The sequence below is a fragment of the Erinaceus europaeus genome, chromosome 7 (genome assembly GCF_950295315.1).
Source record: "Erinaceus europaeus chromosome 7, mEriEur2.1, whole genome shotgun sequence".
Lineage (NCBI taxonomy): Eukaryota > Metazoa > Chordata > Mammalia > Eulipotyphla > Erinaceidae > Erinaceus > Erinaceus europaeus.
The window spans coordinates 12,892,831-12,914,070 of record NC_080168.1 but is presented as its reverse complement, the minus strand read 5'-3'; the positions used below and the strand labels follow the sequence as shown (position 1 = coordinate 12,914,070).

Genomic DNA, 21,240 nt, shown 5'->3' with positions numbered 1-21,240 from the left:
TAATAGTCCCAAAATGTGGAAGCTCAACAGTACACTTCTTAACAACTGCTGGACCAAAGAGGAAATAAAAGAAGAAATCAAAATGTTTTGAGAGTTCAGTGAAAATGAAGACACAAGCTATCAAAGTATTTGGGACGCAGCTAAGGCATTACTGAGAGGGAAGTTCATAGCCATACAAGCATACATTAGGAAACAAGAAAAAGCACAAATAAACAGCCTGATTGCACATCTTAAAGACCTAGAAGAAGAAGAAGAAGAAGAAGAAGAAGAAGAAGAAGGAGAAGGAGAAGGAGAAGGAGAAGGAGAAGGAGAAGGAGAAGGAGAAGGAGAAGGAGAAGGAGAAGGAGAAGGAGAAGGAGAAGGAGAAGGAGAAGGAGAAGAAGAAGAAGAAGAAGAAGAAGAAGAAGAAGAAGAAGAAGAAGAAGAAGAAGAAGAAAGGAACCCTAAAGCAACCAGAAGGACAGAAATCACTAAACTTAGGGCAGAAATAAATAACACTGAAAATAAGAAAGCCATACAAAAGGTCAACGAAAGTAAATGTTGGTTCTTTGAAAGAGTGAACAAAATCGACAAACCTTTAGCCAGACTCACAAAACAAAAAAGGGATAGTAAATGAAAGAGGAGATATCACAACAGACACCGCAGAAATTCAACATATCATGCAAGATTTCTATGAACAACTATATGCCACCAAGCTAGAGAACCTGGAAGAAAAGGACACTCCAGCCCACAGGCCATGTATGATTCAAGAAGTCATTTGCTCTGGCTCTACCAAGGCAGCCAAAGGGGGGACTTTGTTGTCTTTTTACCATAGCTGATTTTTAAGTTGATAATTTTGTATGGCCTGCAGAGGATGTTATAAATATCCAAATGATCCTTGACAGAAAAAAAGGTTCTCCACTCCTGCTATAGGTAGATACCTGTTCTAGCATATATAGTAAATTTTTTTAATATTTAACAAGTATAAAATTACAGGTGCCCTAAAAGATACTCTATTTTTGCAGAGAAATGTGCCTTTCTTTTATATGTTAGAACATGGAAAGAAGACCACACCCAATTAAAAACTGAGATTATTTGAGGATGGATTTTATGTCTTTTTAAAGTACACACAATCAGCAAACCTTTCTATTATGGGCAAAAAGAAAAATTTAAGGTACAAAATACATACAACAAATAAACCATAATTCAGTAGCAGGTCAAGCGCTCCTGAAACATATAAATGCAAAGCTGAAAGCGTTTTGGGCAGTTACCATAGTAGAGCTGTTCTTCCCTAACTACTGACATGAATTGTATCTTTCCTGGATTTTTTTCCTCACTAATCCTGGGCCTCTACTTACAGGCATCCTCCCAATCCTTGGGAAATCCTTCCTGCACATGTATACACAAGCATGTATGCATTCTGTTTAAGCTCACACTAAAAATTTAAGATAATAACTAATGAACAAGGAAGTAGGATGGGAGCAATTTTTTCCTCCCCCCCCCCTTTTTTTGGTTTTGCTTTCTTTTTTCTTTTTGATAATGACAAAGGGGGGGAGACAGAGAGGGGAAGAGTGCTGCACTGCTTCACTGCTCATGAAGCCCACCCCTCCCCACCCTCACCCCTACCCCACAGGTGAGTACCAGGGCTTGAACCCAGTTTCTTGCACATGGTAATATGTGTGCTCTACTGGATACACTATTCCCTGGTCCCCTGAGAGCAATGCCCTTCTCTCTCTCTCTCTCTCTCTCTCTCTCACTCTCTCTCTCTCTCACACACTCTCTCTCTCTTCTTCTTCTTCTTCTTTCCCAGATAGGACAGAGAGAAATTGAAAAGGGTGGGGGAGATGGAAATAGAGAGTAAAAGAAACACTACTCATGAAGCAGATGGGGACTGGGAGTTTGAACCCGGGTTCTTGGGCATAGCAAAATGTGTGCTTGACCAGGTGCACCATCACCTGACCCCCCACAATTCACTTTCTTTGTACCGTTCCTGGTCAGCAGCAGCTATCAGTAGACACTTCAAGGTAAAATGGGAAGAAAAATAAAATTGTGTTTCACTCTTTATCAATTTTATACCCAAGAAAAGTATCAGATAAACCTAAAATAAATGAGCTAAAGGGAGTCATTTGACTCAAAATTAGAATGAAAATCACATTATTAGCATGATTAGTTTTTTCCTCCAGATGAACTTAACTAGAAAGATTACTTATTGCCTACTGAAAGAACAGAATTTTACTTTCAAATTAGTAAAAGTTAAAAAGCACTTTTTGGCCTTTTAACTTTTACTCATTAAAACAGTTTCCAAATGTTAAGCTATTGGTTTAATTTTCTTCTGCTTCCTAAACATGGAAACAAAGAAGAGTTTTGGAAAATAAGCCTCCATGGGTGCTCTGAGGCCTAGACATTGATAGAAAGTTCTGCACAGTCCACGAAGAAAGCACACTGTCTTCATAGCTGAAGACATAGTCTCTCGTTTGTGAGATAAAATATTCTCTTAGCTTATCTAGATGTCCAAAATAAAATGTTAAATGAACATCACATCAATGAATTATGAGTAGAGACATACTGATTACCCTCCTTGCTTTGTTTTTTTTATTAAAGACACACTTTTAAACTACATTGAAATAACTTATTAACAAAAGTGACACCAAGATATTTTCTAAGTTCTGGATATCCTTAACAGAAATATCTTGAAGATGAAAGTATGCACAAAAAACTCCATTCAAGAATTTGCTGATTTTCTTTTTCTGAATTTCTGGCTTTTCATCTATTGCCAGTCATTGTCCCTTCATGAATTAAAGCAGTATGTTCCTGTCTGCTTAGAAAACAAGTGTGTGCATATGAACAAGAAACACTCTACTTCCTACTATGTCAGCAATATACTATATTTAAAAGGTCCTAATAGAGGCCTGCCACAGAATAGGTACTCAATAAATGGTAGTTCTTAACATCATCACATAGTGAGAGTCATTCACAGGAAGCCAAGCAATTACTCCTCAAAAGAAAACACCAAATCCAGGGGGCCAGGCAGTGGTGCACTGGGTTAACCGCACATAGTACAAAGCACAAGGACCCGCACAAGGATCCAGGTTTGAGCCAACAGCTCCTGGTATGCGGGGGGGGGGGGGGGGGGGGGTCGCTTCACAAGCAATGAAGCAGGTCTGCAGGTGTCTATCTTTCTCTCTCCCTCTTTATCTTCCCCTCGTCTCTCAATTTCTCTCTATCCTATCCAAAAAATAAAATAAAATAAAAATAAATGGCCATAGGAGTGGTGGATTCATAGAGCACTAGCCATAACCCTGGAGAGGGGAAAAAAAAAATCAACTACTGGGCTGGGGAGGTAGCACAGCAATTTGCAACAGAATTGCATGCCTGAGGCCCAGAGTCCCAGCTTCAATCCCCACACCACCATAAGCCAGAGTCGACCAGTACAGTACTGTGGTCAAAATCCTCAATGGATGGTAGTCTACAGCAAACGATTTAGAGACTCAAAAAGGGGGAGGAGGAAGCACTAAGAGGAAGTTGAGGACCTAAATCCCTTCAGTGGGACTGGAAGAAATGGTGGAGGGTGAAATGCACTGATAACTATCTTGGAGGAAATTTGGAAATATGCCCCTGGGACAACAATAACCCCATAAATCAACATTTCCTCTTTAATAAATTGATACTGAAGGTGGAAAAAAATGTCTTATACCACTGGGATGTGAACAGAAAGGACTCTATAATCTGGTGGGTTTTCAATGCAGCAACACATCAACCTTGGGTACCAATTCTGGAGATATCAAGACAGACAATAAGGAAAGAATCTATGATTCAGTTTTGAAAGGGGGCTGGGGACAGCGCAGGTGTACAGCATACAGTGCAGTCAATCCCTGGCACTAAAGGGAGCATCATATATAGCTGGGGAGGAGAGGGTGACGCCATGGGGGACGCAACAGAGCTGTAGTAAACTCCCAGCCTCCTCTCTGCTTCTTCTTCGACCCCTCCTTCCCCTTTTCTCTCACTCTGAATATGTAAAATAAGTAAAAACTGAAAAGAAGCATGAGCATGGAAGAGGAAGAGAGATGCTCTCCTTTCAAAGATTGTGCTAGAATCACGTGGTTGGCCGAGAGGGCAGATGGGAAGCCATGGGAGGCCTCATGTCACAGCAAGGTCTAAGAATCCAATCAGACTGCAAAGGAGCTAAATGACTAGTCTACTCTGGATGCTTTTCACTGACAAAGAGGTGAGCTATAGCACCGGGGACCAACTGGGGAAACAGTTCCAGAGTGACTGAAATTGAACTGGCATACTTACTTCTAAATCAAAGGAAATTAAGATGGAAACAAAACACCTATACGCATGAATAAAGAAACAGAACAGAAGACACAGTCAACAGAGTCCACCTCTGGTATACAAGGGAAACTGTTATATCCTGCTCATACCTGCAAACAGCCAGCTAGATCTGCTTGGTCTTTCTGACTTATAAAACCATTAGATTTAGTAAATTCACCCTGCGGGTGTGTGTGTGTGTGTGTGTGTGTGTGTGTGTGTGTGTGTGTGTGTGTGTGTGTGTGTGTATGTGTATGTGTGTTCAAAGTTTCAACCCCAAAAAAGCAACATCAGTCATTTTTCTTGTGTTGTTTGGAAATACTGACATTACTGGATGTTTACTTCCCACCTACTGTAAACCAAATAGCTGCAAAGGGGAGACAATGAAAGACTTAAATGCACACTTTAAAAAGCCTTCTGAGCTGTGGAGATAGTGTCACTGTAGAGAGCTGAGAAAGAACAACTCACAGAGAGAAACGAAACTGGGCTGTGCAGCTAGTGGAGCACTGAGACAAGATGGAAATCAACCACCTTAAGCCATGTAGGAGGCTCAAGGAAACACTAAGAAAACAAACAACCATGAAAAGGAAAGAGACCAATCGAATGATAGGTTCAAGACTGAACTGCAGAATCCAGACCAACATCAACAAAAAGCGTATTCTTTATAACCATCCACACTAGCGCTTCTTAGATTCCAATGTCCACCCATTTACTTGAGGAGCTGTAAAAATGCACTCTCTCATTCAGTGGGTCTTGGGGTCATAAACCGGGGCAAAGTTCCTGGTATACAGACCACACTTTGAGATGCAAGGATCCAGGTTGCGTCACAAGGAATACCTTAGCTGGCCAGCACCAAGCATGTAGCTGCCAGGGTTCACACGCCTCCCTGTCAAAAGACAAACCAGATCTCACCCCAAAGCATCTATGACATGGTGTTTATGGGTTGAAACACTTCGTCACAGTGCATTCCCGACAGTAAGACCTCTCTCCACAAATGACTCCAGGAAAAGAAATGGTCATGCATGCACCAAGAGTATGGCAGTGGTCAGCACAACTTAGCATTCACACAATAAGATTTGGGTCTCTCAGTCTGCAAATGGCCTCTGCCAGGGCCCAACACTGAGTCCCAAAATGGCTGACAAGGACTTTCTGACCACCGTTTCTCTTCCCCTTACCACCCACCCTACTCCAGCTATATTAAAATTCCTCTAGGATTTAGAGCAGTATAGGCTCTCCTTTCCATCAAGTTTGCTCTTCCTTATTCTTTTTTTTACCACTTGTGGAGTATTCCATATATATGTATGTATATCATGACTTCTATATCCAGTCAGGGAAGACCACATAAGGAATGGAATTTTCCTCAGTTTCATTGTTTTCCTCACATAATGCTTGTACATTTTTGTTAACTCTCTACCGAAGCATTTCATTTGGCTTGTTAACAAAAAAGTAACAAAAAATATCAAATTCCAGTTGTAAGGAGTTATTTTATTGTTTTCTACATAGTCCTATCTTCTGTAAACAAAAAGAATTTTAAATTATTTTTCCTAATATGTACGTCCTTATCTCCTTCCCACTGCTTTCTTCCCCTCCTCCTCCCGCCTTCCCACCCCTGCTACATCTTCTTCCCACCCCTCCTCCTCCTCCTCTTTTAGAGACTAAAAGAATGTAGCACTGAACCTCCTTTCACTTCAGTGGGAGCTGGACTCGAACCTGTGTTAATGTATATGGTAAAGCGGGAGCTGTCCAGGTATGCTATTTTGCTGACTCCTGTTTTTCTTAATTAGGATGGGGTGACAATTTTAATGCTTCTGACAGGCCTAACAACCCTTTAACCTCATATAATTTTTTGGTTTTTTTCCCTTTATTCAGGGATTAATGTTTTATTTTTATTTATTTTAAATATTTTATTTATTTATTAATGAGAAAGATAGGAGGAGAGAGAGAAGGAAGCAGACATCACTCTGGTACATGTGCTGCTGAGGATTGACCTCAGGACCTCATGCTTGAGAGTACAATGCTTTATCCACTGCGCCACCTCCCGGACCACCGGGATTAATGTTTTACAGTCGCCAGTAAATACAACAGTTTGTACATGCATAACATTTCTCTGTTTTTCACATAACAATACAACCCCCACTAGGTCCTCTGTCATCCTTATTCTTCACAGGGTTAGGACTTTGCATCCAAACTTCATTTCTTACAGAAATACCATTCAAAATTAAGCATTCCTTAGTCCTCTGCAACGTAGCAGAGTATCCCTCTTGGACACCCCAGAGCACCCAGGCCTTTCTCACTGTCCTCACACTATGCATGGCTCCACAAGGTTCACTTTATCAACCAGATTCCCCGAGAAAATGAAGCCACTGAACGCTAAGGCACTCAATCTCCATAATGGGTTAGCTTCTCTCCTGTGCACCAAGGGAGGTGGTGGATAAGTACCACCTTTGGGAGAACTGAGAAAATGGTCACTGATGTCACCTTCTACATTCTGGCTTAGGTGTGCAGAAGCAGGACCTGCCAGTCCCACTCCAAACCTCATTCCTCAGTATAATAAGAGCTCTGCCCACAGCAAGCACTCCGTGAGTCTTGTGGAGGAGATGCGTGAGTGGGATACATTCTAAATCACTTCTCTCAAGCATTCCTGTCATGTTCCCTATTGTTAGGAATCCCCTGGGTTCCTGATTATGAACTCGCCTCCTCCTGGTAGCTTATGCTACATGCTGAAATGATCTTTGTCATTTGCCCTGAGCACTGATCAACTACTGTCCCCTAAAAGTCTTTCCAAAGATGCAAACAGGCCTGGTCTGGCACCTAGACAGGACTGGGTGGGAAGATGTCTATCTTCTCTGATCGGTGGGAGCAGAGTGACTCATGCTACTCACTTCTCCAATAAGTGGCAAAAAAGGCCTGAAACACAAGTGCAGAGCCTGGGGACAATGGGTAGAACCCTGAATGAGAGCCAGCAGCAGGAAGGAGAGAGTGTGTGTCAGAATGCTGAGAGAAAGGCCAGTGTGCTCCCATTCACTATCCCAGGCTTCCAACAATACTAGAATCTGATCTGCAGAACCTACTGCTAGCCTAATCAAAAAGGCCCAGGAATGGTGGTAAATCTACCTAGTAATCTTAAGAGGTTCCAAGTGCAGTGTTCTCACATATTATTAAAGAGAAAACTCCACCAAGAAATAACAATAAAATAAAAATAAACAGAATCTAGTATATTAACTTCCCAGGACCCATAGATGGCTTATATGGTTTTCTGATTGAAAGTCAATGAACTCAAAACTATAAGGGCCACTGAAATGGAGTCTTGACAGTAAGAGGTTTCCCTGTGTGGGTGACATGCTACCTAAAGATGACAGCAGATATCATCTTGAAGATAACTTGGTTACTCTGGAGGGCAGAAGAAAAGTCCTTTGGTAAGACAAAATTATGCTTCTGGAACCAGTATTGGCGAACTATAGCTCACGGCTAAATCCAGCTGCTTCTCTAGATTTTCAAATCATAGCTGCTTTGGTGTTATAATGGCAGTGTTGAGAAGTTGCCTAAAATATTTACCATATGGTCTTTGAGAGGGAATAAAAAAAAAATTAAGCTTACTGATTTCCATTCTAGAAGGTCCCCATGCTCCCAAAATTCACCACAGGGACAACTGCCTTCTCCTGGCCAAATGTCCCCTGCTCGGTTGTTCCTAGAGCCTGAGCCGGCTCTCTCTGGAGCCTGGCCCTGTTCCCAGCCTCCATCCTGTGCACTGAGACCATCCTTGGTCAAGTCACTCTTCAGCCACCAGCCCTAGCTCCTAGCACTGATTCTAGTTCTTCCCTGGTACTCTCAAGTTCTGACTTTTGATCTGTGTTGTGATTTCACTAATTAAGTTTCAAATAATTTGGTTTACTCTAGAAAACTTTTTTACCAATATAGACTACTTGAGCAAGAATCTCTATCACACAAGTTCTCCCCAAGATGTAGGCACCCCATGTAAGGCATTACATTTAAGTCAAGTTCCTCTCATACTAAAATAACAACAGCCATCAGCTGTGTCTCTTATTCTTTTATTTCTTTCAACCAGAGGTTTCACTGGAGCTTTGAACCTTCTTGATTCCACTGCTCCTAGTGATTTTTTTTTCACAACAGAAGGTGAGAGACAAACAGTAATATAGATATAGGGAGAGACAGAGACACACACCACAGCACTGCTCCATCACTCATGAAGCTTCCCTAGTGCAGGAGCTCCCATGTGGTGGCCAGGAGCACAAACCCAGGTCCTCATATGTGATAAAGTGTGCACTTCTCACCTCAAGAGTCTCTTATTATTGAATTGTTACCTTTTCTTTATCTCTGCCATGTACTTCTTCACGCTCTGTGATTTGGTTTCTGCCTTTTCCACACATAGAACTGCTCTGATCAGTATCACAGATTACTTGTCAGCCAGGTCTAACATTCTTTTTAATGTAACATTTTGAATATACAAGTGCCACTAAATTGTATGCTTAAAATAGCAAAATCTGCTATGTGTGTTTTACCAGGACAAAAGATAAATAATAAAGGGGACCAGGTAGTAGTGGAGCTGGTTGAGAATACGTGTCACAATGTACAAGGACCTGGGTTTGAGCCCCCAGCCCCCACCTGCAGAGAGAAAGCTTCATGAGTGGTGAAGCAGGGCTGTGGTGTGTGTCTCTGTCTCTCCCTGTATCTATATTACTCTTCCTATCTCTCTGCCTCTCCCTATCTCCCCCTCCTCTCTCAATTTCTCTGTTTCTATCCAATAAACAAATAAAGATAATAAAAAATTTTAATAACAGTAATAAAACAATGGGGAACGGATCTGAAGATAGGAAAACAGAAGAGATACAGAGAATGCCAACAGAAAATGTCCAACAGGTACATAAAGGTGCTCAGCCTCACCAGCTGCCAGGAAAATGCGAAAAAAAAAAAAAAAAAACCAAACAGCAGAGCCCGCTCCATGCTCACCAGGATAGAAATGATCAAGTGGGTATCAGGATAAGCAAGACAGCTCATCAGGAGGGTGCCTGCTTGCCATGTGTGTGACTCAGGTTCAAGCCTGGCCCCCTTGACACCAAGAGAAGCTCTGGTGTTGTGTCGTGTCGTCTCTCTCTCTCTCTGCCTTTGTCTCTCTTTCTATCTGAAAAAGTCAGCACAGATGGGTGAAGCCCCAGTAATGACTTTTGAAAAAGACATCAAACCTAGCCTCCCTGTAAAATTTCTTTCTGGGTCATCTTGACAAATGGGATCATGATCCCCTCCACCACTACCTGAGCCTAAAATGTAGACACATCCAAGCTTCTTCCTTCTCCCTCCCCCGCCCACCTTGAGACACTGTGTTCTAGCTGGTTGAACAATCTGAAATGCATCTCCCTACAGTCCACACAGCCACTCGTTCTCACCACCACTCTCTGGGACTCTCTTGAGTAATGTTCCTGTCTGCCTTTCATCCATCGTGCTCCTTTTCTTGAAGTTCTCCACCCTTTCACTATAAGGATATCTCAATAGGCAAGTATGACTCTGTCCTCCAGATGCTTCACTGGCTCCCAAAGCTTCCAGGATGACAGCCGTCTACAAAGTGTGAAGCACTTTATGATGTCACTCCCTGCACCTGCCATCTATCAGCCTCAATGGTGGCCTTGTCTCCTGACACTTCACACTCCATCTTGCATCTTAAACTCCCAAATACTAAAATATACTGAGTTTCACATATCTGCTATGCACCTCTCCTAGTTGCCAAATTCACAAGATAATAATAGATATACTCTAGATGCTTACTATTAAAAAAAGAGATGAGTCTAAAATTTTAAAATAAAAAAACTGAACATTTTTACAGTAGCAAGCAACAATACAACTATTGGTTTTAAAAACTCTTTTGTATATGCATACTAAGGTGTATTTATTTATTTATCTACTTATTTATGAGAGGAAGAGAGAGAGAACTAGAGCATCAGTCTAGCATATGTGGTGCTGGAGATCAAGTTTACACTTGATAACCCTGTGTTCTACGGCACCACCTCCTAAGATACCATGATGAAACTCTTCATGACTGGCAAATATTACCAAGTGAATGCTAGTGCATTCCTTTAAAACAGAAATTCCTTGCCTTTCACTTAAAGAAAAAAAAAACTTCACTACTGACTTACTTTAAAAATTAACAGATTCACTCTACATCACAGAGTATACTTTAAAAGAAGAATTGCATAGCTGAGGTTGATCATAGAGACTTACTCCTTGTTCATGATTAGGGACGCATTTACACGTGGAAGCTTATGCTTTCCAGATGGCTGGTGAGGAATGCAGAGGGTAATGAATCTAGTTAGTCCAATGTGTGTGGTAAGAGTGTGGGCCACCAAGGAGGTCCCGCTACCTTCCCTATAGACTCTTGGCAGGGCTGCACTTCCTGGCCCTCGTGGGGTTGAACAGGGTCAGGAGGTGACTTGACCAGGCCCATAGGTAGTGAGAGTTGACTGGTGGCATCACTTTGAGACCAATCCATTTTCAATGTGGCCCCTCAGAGCTCCATCTCCTTCTGGCCCAGGGAAGAGGAATAGCCCTGACGACAGCTGGTTCATACGGCCAGGGCTCAGGACTGAAGACAGTGCCAGGCAAAACCTTAATTGAGCTTGATGAGAAGGGAGCATGCATAAGAAGTAGACCATGTTCCTCACAATTTAGCCTGACCTGCCCTGAATTGTCCAGCAAAGCAATGCATGCTGACACCAACATCTGATGTCAATGTTTTACGTCAACGTTTTATGTCTTCTTTGAGCAAATACTATCAGGTAGATTCAAGAGCTGGGAATAGTAAATTTAAGTTATTGCATAATCTTGGCCAGATGACTCTCAGTCCTCACTTTGAAGGAGAATAATAATATCTGCCTTCCACTAGCACTTTTAAGATGTTAGCATTACTGTATTTTCTCTACATTAACTCATTCTTTACAATGAATGTGAATTTCACCAAACCTTTTCTGTGGAGTGAAGGAGGAATGAATTAGCTTTCTACCAAGTCATCCTGAAATATTAATTGGGAGTTTCCCAGCACAAATAAGCTACTCTATGCTTAAATGGTACATTCCTTATTTCAGACATTTCAATTTGAATTACAGAGATCTGAAGGCATGTTTAAAGCAGGCAAGAACCTGAAGTATTTGATCCCAGAGCTGGCAATAATGAAAAAGAAAAGATGATTGTTAAAAATAGGCTTGTGTATATAACAATTTGGGGAAAATCTGATCATGGTAGGAGATATACCTTACCTGCCATACCGCTTTGGGCGGAGGCTCCAAGGGCCTTGTCCTCCATCATCAAGTCCCTTCCAAGTCTTTTTTGGGGCTGGCCAAACAGGCCAAGAACCCAAACAGTTCTAAGAAATCCTAATTCCACTGGAATTGAGAACAATCCAAAATGATAGTGGTTATGTAAGAGATCGGATTAAATGTAATCTAGTATGATGGGTGCATATTTAAAGAAGAACTTGGAAGACAAAACTTTCAAAGAATCACTTGAGGGAAAAGTTAGTTGTCAAAGGAAACAATTTACTGTACAAGACCAATTTCATGTGACCATAAGAAGGTTTGGAACAGCCACTAAAAATTAGGGATTAAATGTGCACTTTGATTTTTGGGGTGTTTGTTTAATTTAGAACAAGAGCAGTGAAGCCTATCAGCACTTCCTTTATTCTTTCAAACTCAAGTTCTTTCTTTCTTTCTGTGCCAACCTCTTCCAAAATGCCTATCCGTGCTGCTATTACTTCCCTGCAAAACTCTCAGCATCTCTGCATAAAAATTAACTTCCTCAGGAACTGCAAAATAGACAGGTCAAATGTGAAACAGTTATCTCTACATCTCCACCCTCTTTAATTCCACTACAGGCTTTGCTCTGTTGTTAAGTTAAGCAAAATAATCCTAGAACCAACAAAGTGCTTGACTGGCGGATTCCTGCTGTATCTTCAGTCCGATGCAGATGCTCAGCAAATGCCGGGGGTGGGGGAACAGCACTGGCCCCAGTGCACAGCAATACACCAGGCCACTGGGAGCCAGTCTCTGTACACTTTTCAACGATCAGACAGGGCGCCAGGAGCTGGCTCGGCAGGTGGAGTGCATGCTCTATCATGCATGAAGCCCTGGGTTCTAACCCCACTACCACTTGGGAGCACCAAGGCTAGCACCTAAAAAGTACCAACAAGTGGCAGAGCAATGTCGTGGTCTCTTCCCCTCCTTTCACTTCCCAGCACTGTACATGTACATACACACACACACACACACACACACACACAGAGAGAGAGAGAGAGAGAGAGAGAGAGACTAACTGTACTTAAAACCCACCCCTGCTGTATCTTCAGTCCGATGCAGACGCTCAGCAAATGCCGGGGATGGGGAACAGCACTGGCCCCCAGCACAGCAATACACCAGGCCACTGGGAGCCAGTCTCTGTACACTTTTCAACGATCAGACAGGGTGCCAGGAGCTGGCTCAGCAGGTGGAGTGCATGCTCTATCATGCATGAAAGACAAAGATGAGTATGGGATGATCTCACTCATAAACAGAAGTTTGAGAAAGAAGAACAGAAAGGGAAAATCAAAGCAGGATCTAGCTGAGTTTGAAGTAGGGCACCAAAGTGAAAATCTCTGGGTGGAGTGTAAGAGTTGATGTAGAGCTTCAATGGGGGGGGGGGGGGAGTTTGGGGACACAGTCCTTTGGTGGTGGGAAGAATAAATAAATAAATAGATGAATAAATAAATAAATAAATAATCAATCCACCCCTGACTCTTCAGTTAGTCAGCACCTGTCTGCCTCTGTTTTGCCTGGCTGAATCTAATTTTTTTTAATTTATTTATTTATGAGAAGAAAGGAGGCAGAGGGAAGGAAAGGGGAGAGAGAGAGAAAGAGAGAGAAGGGACAGCAAAGCATCACTCTGGCACACGTGATGCCAAGGATCAAACCTGGGACCTCATGATGGAGAGCCCCACACTTCACTACTGTGCCACTTCACAGCTCACTGGATCTGCCTCTGATGCTCCTTATTTAATCTGCCTCCTTTACTCTGCTTTTCTGTGAACTACTCACAGGGACGCATCAACTCAACTGCTTTCAATCAAGCAATGGAGGAGATAGCTCATTACTAGCAGCTCTTCTCAGATCCAGGACACCAGAACTAAATTCTGGGCTTCCAAAACTCTTTTGGCACAAACAAAAAGCCCACTTTGGTTCCTCCTTGTGGTTCTTGCCCCCTCCCCTCCAACACCCAGTTCTCCCAGGTCAAAGGTGGAGGAGCTCTGGAATCAGAACAGTGGCCCAGAGCCCCAGGAGGGCCCACCTCCTACCTAACAGCTGCCTCCAGAAGACCTCCCACACACCTATCTGGGAGCTGCTGCTGCAAAAGCCAGCATGACACCTGGGACTCAAGTTGTTCTGACTATACTTTGTCCAGCCATATTGTACATACTGGCTTTTTAAAAAGAAACACTGTTTTATTTTATTTTTTTGATAGAAACAGAGAAATTGAGAGGGAAGAGGAGATAAAAGGGGGAAAGAAAGAGAAACACCTGTCATAGTGCTTCAAGGGTGATGAAGATTCAACATTGGGGGGCCAAGCGGTGTCTTTCTCTCCCCCTCTCTGTCTTCCCCTCCTCTCTCCATTTCTCTCTGTCCTATCCAACAACAATGACATCAGTAACAACAACAAAAATAACTACAGCAACAATAAAAAACGACAAGGGCAACAAAAGGGAAAATAAATATTTTTTTTAAATGAAGCTAATTGGGCAAAGGAAAGAGAAGGAAAAGGAATGAAAGGAAGAAGGTGGGAAAAATGCAAGTGGGTGGCAAGAGGGGAGTCTGCACAGCTAAGGACACTGATTTCCTGCAGAGTGGGCTCTGGGGGAGAGAGGAAGCTTTTTTGATTGTTAGAGAGTCAAGGCAAGTAGGGACAACAGGAATGGCAGGAAGACAGAGCCGGTGGAAGTTTTTGAAATCCACCCTTGCCAAGTCATCTTAGACCAAACCACTCTCATGCAAAACCCAAACCAAGCCCCTGTCCTCCATGCCCACCCTTCAGCCTTGAATTTGGATGTGCACTTGCCAAGTCATCTTAGACCAAACCACTCTCATGAAAAACTCAAACCAAGCCCCTGTCCTCCACGCCCACCCTTCAACCTTGAATTTGGATGTGCCCTCCTCTCTGGAGTCTGCCTCAGCCTGTCCAAGTCTGGTGCTCCTACAATGACATTTGAGTTCCTCTCTACCTGCCACACAGTGCTGCAGTGGCCCTCTCTCCAGTGTCAGAGGTCACCCCTCCAGCAGGCATGGGTGGAGGACAGAAGCCTCTGGTCTCTGCACTTCTCTGAGCAGAATCACCAGAATCAATGGTTCCTCACACTGTGGGGAGTGTGCTCTCATCCACCTGGAGAGTCACAGACCTTCAGTCTAGAAAAATACATATATAAGGGAGTCGGGCAGTAATGCAGCGGGTTAAGCATACGCGGTGCAAAGCACAAGGACTAGTGTAAGGATCCTGCTTCGAGCCCCCGGCTCCCCACCTGCAGGGGAGTCACTTCACAAGTGGTGAAGCAGGTCTGCAGATGTCAATCTTTCTCTCCCCCTCTCTGTCTTCCCCTCCTCTCTCCTTTTCTCACTGTCCTATCCAACAACGACATCAATAACAACAACAATAATAACTACAACAGCAATAAAAAACAAGGGCAACAAAAGGGAAAATAAATATTTTAAACTAATCATATATGTACTCATTTAAAAAATAAAAAGTAAGAAAAGAGCATTAAAGACAGAAGTCAGAAGTCAGGAGCTATGAGTTCAGCTCTCTGGTTCTGCCCCAAACACATCACTCACTCTCCTAACCCCCTTCTGCTCCGCAAGTTAACAAAGCAAAGAAACTATCATTTGTACCTTAACTCTCCATCATTAGATGCCTATAATAAAAAATGTATATGGGTGCTAAAGCTGGGGGGAAATTCTGAAATGAATCTTGTTACATAAGAGAAAATTATTCCTTATCATTGTCTCACAGCTTGATACTTTTATAGCTATCTGTTTTGCTGAAAAACATGCTGTGAAACAAATTGACTATTTACCACTAGGGCTAAAAGAGCTTCTGGTGTTGTTGTAGTTGTTGTTTTTGAAAACCCCAAAGGCCCCTGAGTTTCTGTACCCCAGAGGGGTGAGCACAACAAGCACAGAGAAGAAGAGAGGAACAATCCAATTAACCTGCATTTATTCAGACGGGGGCTACAGATCCCTCAGATGACAACATGCCTTTGTCCCAACAAACCTGTGACAAAATTGTCCAGCATGCTTTGGGACATTGAGCTACATGTTGGAGATTCCTCATGACATTCGGTATATTCTCTTCTCGAGTTTGACCCCATTCCCAGCAATGGGCACAAGTGGGCTACAGCCAACTGCTCCCCTCCTCCGAACTGGAAGCTGTGAAATCGTAACAAATGGACTCCCAGGGGGGCTGAGCGCAAGCAAAAGAAGCTGCCCACCAGCCACTGGGAAGACCCTTAGGAACATCATGAAGATGGAGTAAGGAGACCCCTGGCCCACTCTCTTTATTTCAGGTCTTCTGAGGACTTGGAGATAGTTCACCCAGTAGAACACACCGTACCATGCCCTGGGGTCAAGTTCTGGACCACTTATGAGAACCAAGAATGGCATACAGAAGGGATGGAGGCTAGGGCAGAGTTCCATGGATGGTGAAGTGGTGCTGTATTGTCTCTCTTCCCGCCTCATTCTCTCTGAGTAAAGAAATGGTCCCAGGTATAGTCAATAATATTGCTCAAGTGCGAGGTCCTAAGTTCATTCCCTGGGCAGCACTGAAAACTTATTCTAGAAGCCAAGCTTGACCTGTGCATACATGACAACAGTTCCTCCATCATTTTTCCCACTCTACTCCCACCAGCAAGCCGGACAGTGGGGTGCTCCTCGCCCATCCCTCCTTTCTCAGTATCCACACCCACCTCTGCTCAAGAGAATGCCATCAACCAAGGAACGACTCAGGATCTGGTCCCTTCTCTGACCTGTTATGAAACCAGCTCTGCTAAAGTTCAAGTTCCTAGTTCAACTACCTTCCTGCCATCAGGCCTCAGATCCATCCATCTCTCTCTCTCTCTTTCTCTCTTTCTCTCTCTCTCTCTCTCTCTCACATACATACACACACACACACACACACACACACACACACACACAACACACACACACACACACAAATAAGTAAATGACTCTTTAAAAAATACTGATGAAGGAGCCAGGTGGTGGCGCACCTTGTTAAATGTATACCCTATAGTGTGCAAGAATCTAGGTTCAAGCCCCTGGTCACCACCTGCAGGAGAAAACTTCTCAAGTGGTGAAGCAGGGCTGCATGTGTCTCTCTGTCTCTCTCCCTCTCTGTCTCCCCCTTCCCTCTCAATTTTTGTCTCTATCCAATAATAAATAAATAAATAAGAGAGAGAGAAAGTGACATTAAAATATATATATATATATATATATATATATATATATATATATATATATATATATACTGATGGGGTGGGCCTGGGAAGAAAGCATAATAGTTATGCAAAGAGATTCTCATGCCTGAGGCTCCAAAGTCCCAGGTTCAATCCCCTGCACCACCATAAGCCAGAGCTGAGCACTGTACCTAGGAGAATGCACCATGTGCAATAACCTGGGTTCAAATCTGCAGGGAGGGAAACTTCATGAACAATGGAGCAATGCTACAATATCACTGCTACTTTCTGTGTCTCTCACGCTCTAAAAAAAGAGAGAGAAAATCACTAAGAGCAGAAGAATTGTACAGGTGCAGTGCCCCAGCAATAACCCTGCTGGCAAAAATAAATAAATATTCTGGTCACAATAACAACAAAACACAATACCATATACCAAAATCAAGTCAAAATGGATCAGAATGAATAAAACACCTAGACGTTAGACCAGAAACTCTTAAGATTTATAAAGTCAAACATCAGTGAAACTTTGCAAGATCTTCATATCAAAGATGTACTTGGAAACTCAATCTCATTGGTATGAAAAATAAAAACAAAATTAAATAAATAGGTCTACATCAAACTAAAAAGCTTCTCAACAAAAGCAAACTACACAAGGCTACTCAGGCAACCCAGTATATGAGAAAAGGCATTTTCTCATTTACTGGGTTCACATCATACATCTGACAAGTGACTGATAGCAAACATTTATGACGAACAGGTACAATTCAACAAAAGAAAATATATAACCCAATAAAAAAGTGGGTCAAAGAACTAAATAGGCAATTATCTAATGAAGAGATACACATGATCCAGAGGCATATGAATAAATGTTCCACAGGTGGTGGTGCAACTGGTTGAATGTACAAGTTATAATGTGCAAGGACCCAGGTTCAAGTCCTCAGTCCCCACCTTCAGAGGAAAAACTTTGCCAGTGGTGAAGCAGTGCTGCTAGTGTCTCCCTGCTGCTAGTGTCTCTCTGTCTCTCTTCCTCCCTATCTCCCCCTTCCCTCTCGATTTCTGGATATCTCTACCCAATAAATAAAGGTAATAAAAAATGTTTTTAAAGAAATGCTCCACTTCACTTATCATTAGAAAAATTAAAATCAGGGGTTCGGGCGGTAGCGCAGAGGGTTAAGCGCACATGGCAGGAAGCGTGAGGACCGGTGTAAGGATCCCGGTTCAAGCCCCCAGCTCCCCACTTGCAGGGGGGTCGCTTCACAAGTGGTGAAGCAGATCTGCAGATATCTTTCTCTCCTCCTCTCTGTCTCCCCCTCCTCTCTCCATTTCTCTCTGTCCTATCCAACAACGACAGCAATAACAACAATAATAATAGCCACAACAATAATTAAAACAAACAACAAAAAAAAGGGCAACCAAAAGGGAAAAAAATAGCCTCCAGGAGCAGTGGATTCGTGGTGCTGGCACTGAGTCCCAGCAATAACCCTGGAGGCAAAAAAAATAAAATTCAGATCAAAATTACACCAAGATATCACCTCACACCTGAGAGAATGGCTTACATCAACAAATCAGGAAATGACAGATGCTGGAGAGATTGCGGGGGAAAAAAGGGAATGCAAACTGGTGTAGCCCCTTTGGAAGACTCTATAGAGAGAGTCCTTAAACAAGTAAAAATGGACTTGCCTTATGATCCAGCAATACTATTCTTAGGCATTTATCCACAGGATACTCAAACAGTAGTTCAAAGAGACATATCCACACCTATGTTCATAGCTGCATTATTCACAATAGACAAAGAAGGAAAGCAGCCTAAATGCCTTTTGACAGATGACTGACTAAAGAAGTTATAGGACAAGGATAGGGAGGGAGAACACAAAGTGAAACACAGACTAGGTATGGTGTATTTCATCAAAACAAAGGACCTTGGGGAAGAAGGGGGAGAGAGGGGTGCAAGATAAATTTGGGGTCATGGTACATAATGAAATGGTACCCGTGTGTCAATGACTTCACTATAAACCATTAACCTTTTCAATGTAAATAATCAAAAATAATAGCGGCATCTTCTGACAGTTAAAAAAGAAGTTATGGGATATATACTCCAACGAATACTACTCTGTAATCAAAAGGTGAGATTGTGTTCTTTGACACAAAATAGAACTGGAGGTGATTATGCTTAGCAAAATAATCAACAGAAGCAAGCAAACTGTCTCTAAGACTTTGTGAGAACTCTGGTGGTTATCTTTGCAAGGTGAGAGGGTGAGGACACAAACTTTGGTAGTGAGTGTAGTAGGGAACTATTGCCTGTAATCTTACAATCTTGTAACCCACTGTTAATCACAAATTAAAAAAAAAAATCTGGAGATAGCATAATGGTTCTGAAAAATGACTTTCATGGCTGAGGCACCAAAGTCCCAGGTTCAATTCTCAGCACCGCCATAAGACAGAGCTAAGCAGTGCTCAGATGAGGGGAAAAATTCTTTTTTCTTTTCCTTCTACTGCCAGAACCTCTGTTTTGTAAAAAAAAAAAAAAAAAAACAGTCTGTTTCTGTCTGCCAGTGTAAGCCTGATCACACCACCCTGGGTCTGCAGAACAAGAAGGGCATCAGTTGGCTGCCCAGTTCGGGTGGCAGTGGGAGTGTGAGGACTGCCACCATTCCCTGGACTGTATGTTTGCAAGTCCTCAACCATACTTGTGGGAAAATCATACATATCAAGTTTGAATGTGCCCTGCAAGCTTTACTTCCATACTAAAAAGTACCAGGAAGCAGGAAAGAATCCACCCAGACAGCACACATGTTATCATTCATGAGGCTCTGGGTTCAAATCCTGACACCACGTGGGAATATCAGAGAGAAGTCTAGGAGTGGTGCTTTGGTGTCTCCCTCTCTTGTTCTGTCTCTTCCTCTTTTGTCTAAGGATAAGGAATATAATAGTTGGGCTGGGGAAGACACTTGGCACTTAGCACACATGCAAGAAGCCCTCAGTTCTTTCCCCAGAGCCACACATTAAAAAAAAACAGAAGAAGAAGAAGAAGAAGAAGAAGAAGAAGAAAGAAAAGAGAAATACTGTGAAAGAATGCAAAGTATGTGACAAGAAAGTGAGACAGCAGGAAAAAAAACAAAGAGAAGGACTCAAATCACCAGATCCTGCCCACCAGATGCTCCTGTGCCCCTGGCCTGCTTCCAAAGCAACCTTAGGCACTGGGCATCTGTGGCTGCTTCAGATCACAGTTCCTCATGGATGCTACATGGGACGCAAAAGGCCAAAACTCTTTTCATGTGAAAGGGACATTTCACTCACCTTCCAGTGCTCCTCAGCAAGCAGCTTCACAACCACCAGGTCCCCGTTCAAGGCTCTGTTCCGGGCAACGACCCCATCAATAAAAATGTCCCGGTCACCATCCTAGATGGGATAGAGAAAGGGAAAGATCAGTTTTCCAAGAATGGAAACTGAGAAATCCTTCCTGAGTTCAGAGGGTGCAGAGGTCCTCCTTGACAGCAGCCACAGCTGGACATGCATGCAAAATGAGCTGGGAGGGACTATACACCTCTGTGCTCTTAGAAACTTATAAGCTATCAGTAAATCACTAATGAAAATAAATTTGAAGAAAAGTCAACACTTAGTGAAATTAAAAGGATTCCAATTTTTTAAAGATATATTTATCCTAGATAGAGGTCCACTTGAAGAGAGAGAAGTCAGAGCACCACTCTGGTCCACCTGGCACTGGGGAGAGAGCCAGGAGCCTCGGGCGTGAAGACTCCTCTCGACCAGCAGAGCCGTCTCCCCAGCCACTGAGAGGATTCAACTACTTTGGAATTACATTTTCTGGTCTGGTCACAATGGAATTAGATTTATAATGATGTTTTTAATTATTTTATTTATTATTGGATTGAGACTGAGAGAAATTGAGAGGAGAAGGAGAGAGACAGAGAGACCTGCTTCACCACTCGTGAAGCTTTTCCCCTGCAGGTGGGGACCAGAGCCTTGAACCCAGGTCCTTGTGCACTACACTGTGTGTGCTCAAGCAGGTACACCACTGCCTGGCCCCTGTTTGTTTGTTTGTTTGTTTTTAATTGTCACCAGGGTTATTGCTGGAATTTGGTACCTGTACTATGAATCTACTGCTCCTGGTGAACATTTTTTTGTGTTCTTTCTATTTCATTAGATAAGATAGGGAGAAATTGAGAGGGGGAGGTAGAAAGGGAGAGAAAGACACCTGCAGACCTGCTTTGCTGCTAGTTTTTGCCCTCTGAAGAGGACAAGAAATAAATAAAGTGGGAATTTTCTTCAAAGACAACAACAGCAAACAGGTTTGGCAAGCCACCACACTGAATATCACCTAATGGACACTGAACACAGATGAGAATTAATACTCATCAGGTTAGTGAGAATCAGTACCCCAAAGTCACCAGCAAACACTCCCTCCTGTCCAGTGTTTTAGAAATTCAGCATTATTGTTACTGTTTTCCTATTACAAACGA

General features: G+C 42.7%; 1 protein-coding gene across 7 annotated transcripts in view; it reads right to left on the bottom strand.

The window, feature by feature from the left end:
- DIS3L2 (DIS3 like 3'-5' exoribonuclease 2) overlaps positions 1-21,240 on the bottom strand; it is a 259,999-nt gene that overhangs the window by 180,530 nt on the left and 58,229 nt on the right. For all 7 annotated transcript variants that reach the window (XM_060193791.1, XM_060193785.1, XM_060193786.1 and 4 more), the window contains one exon: positions 20,060-20,161. In XM_060193791.1, coding sequence (XP_060049774.1) covers positions 20,060-20,161 — 102 coding nt within the window. The remainder of the gene's footprint in view (positions 1-20,059; positions 20,162-21,240) is intronic.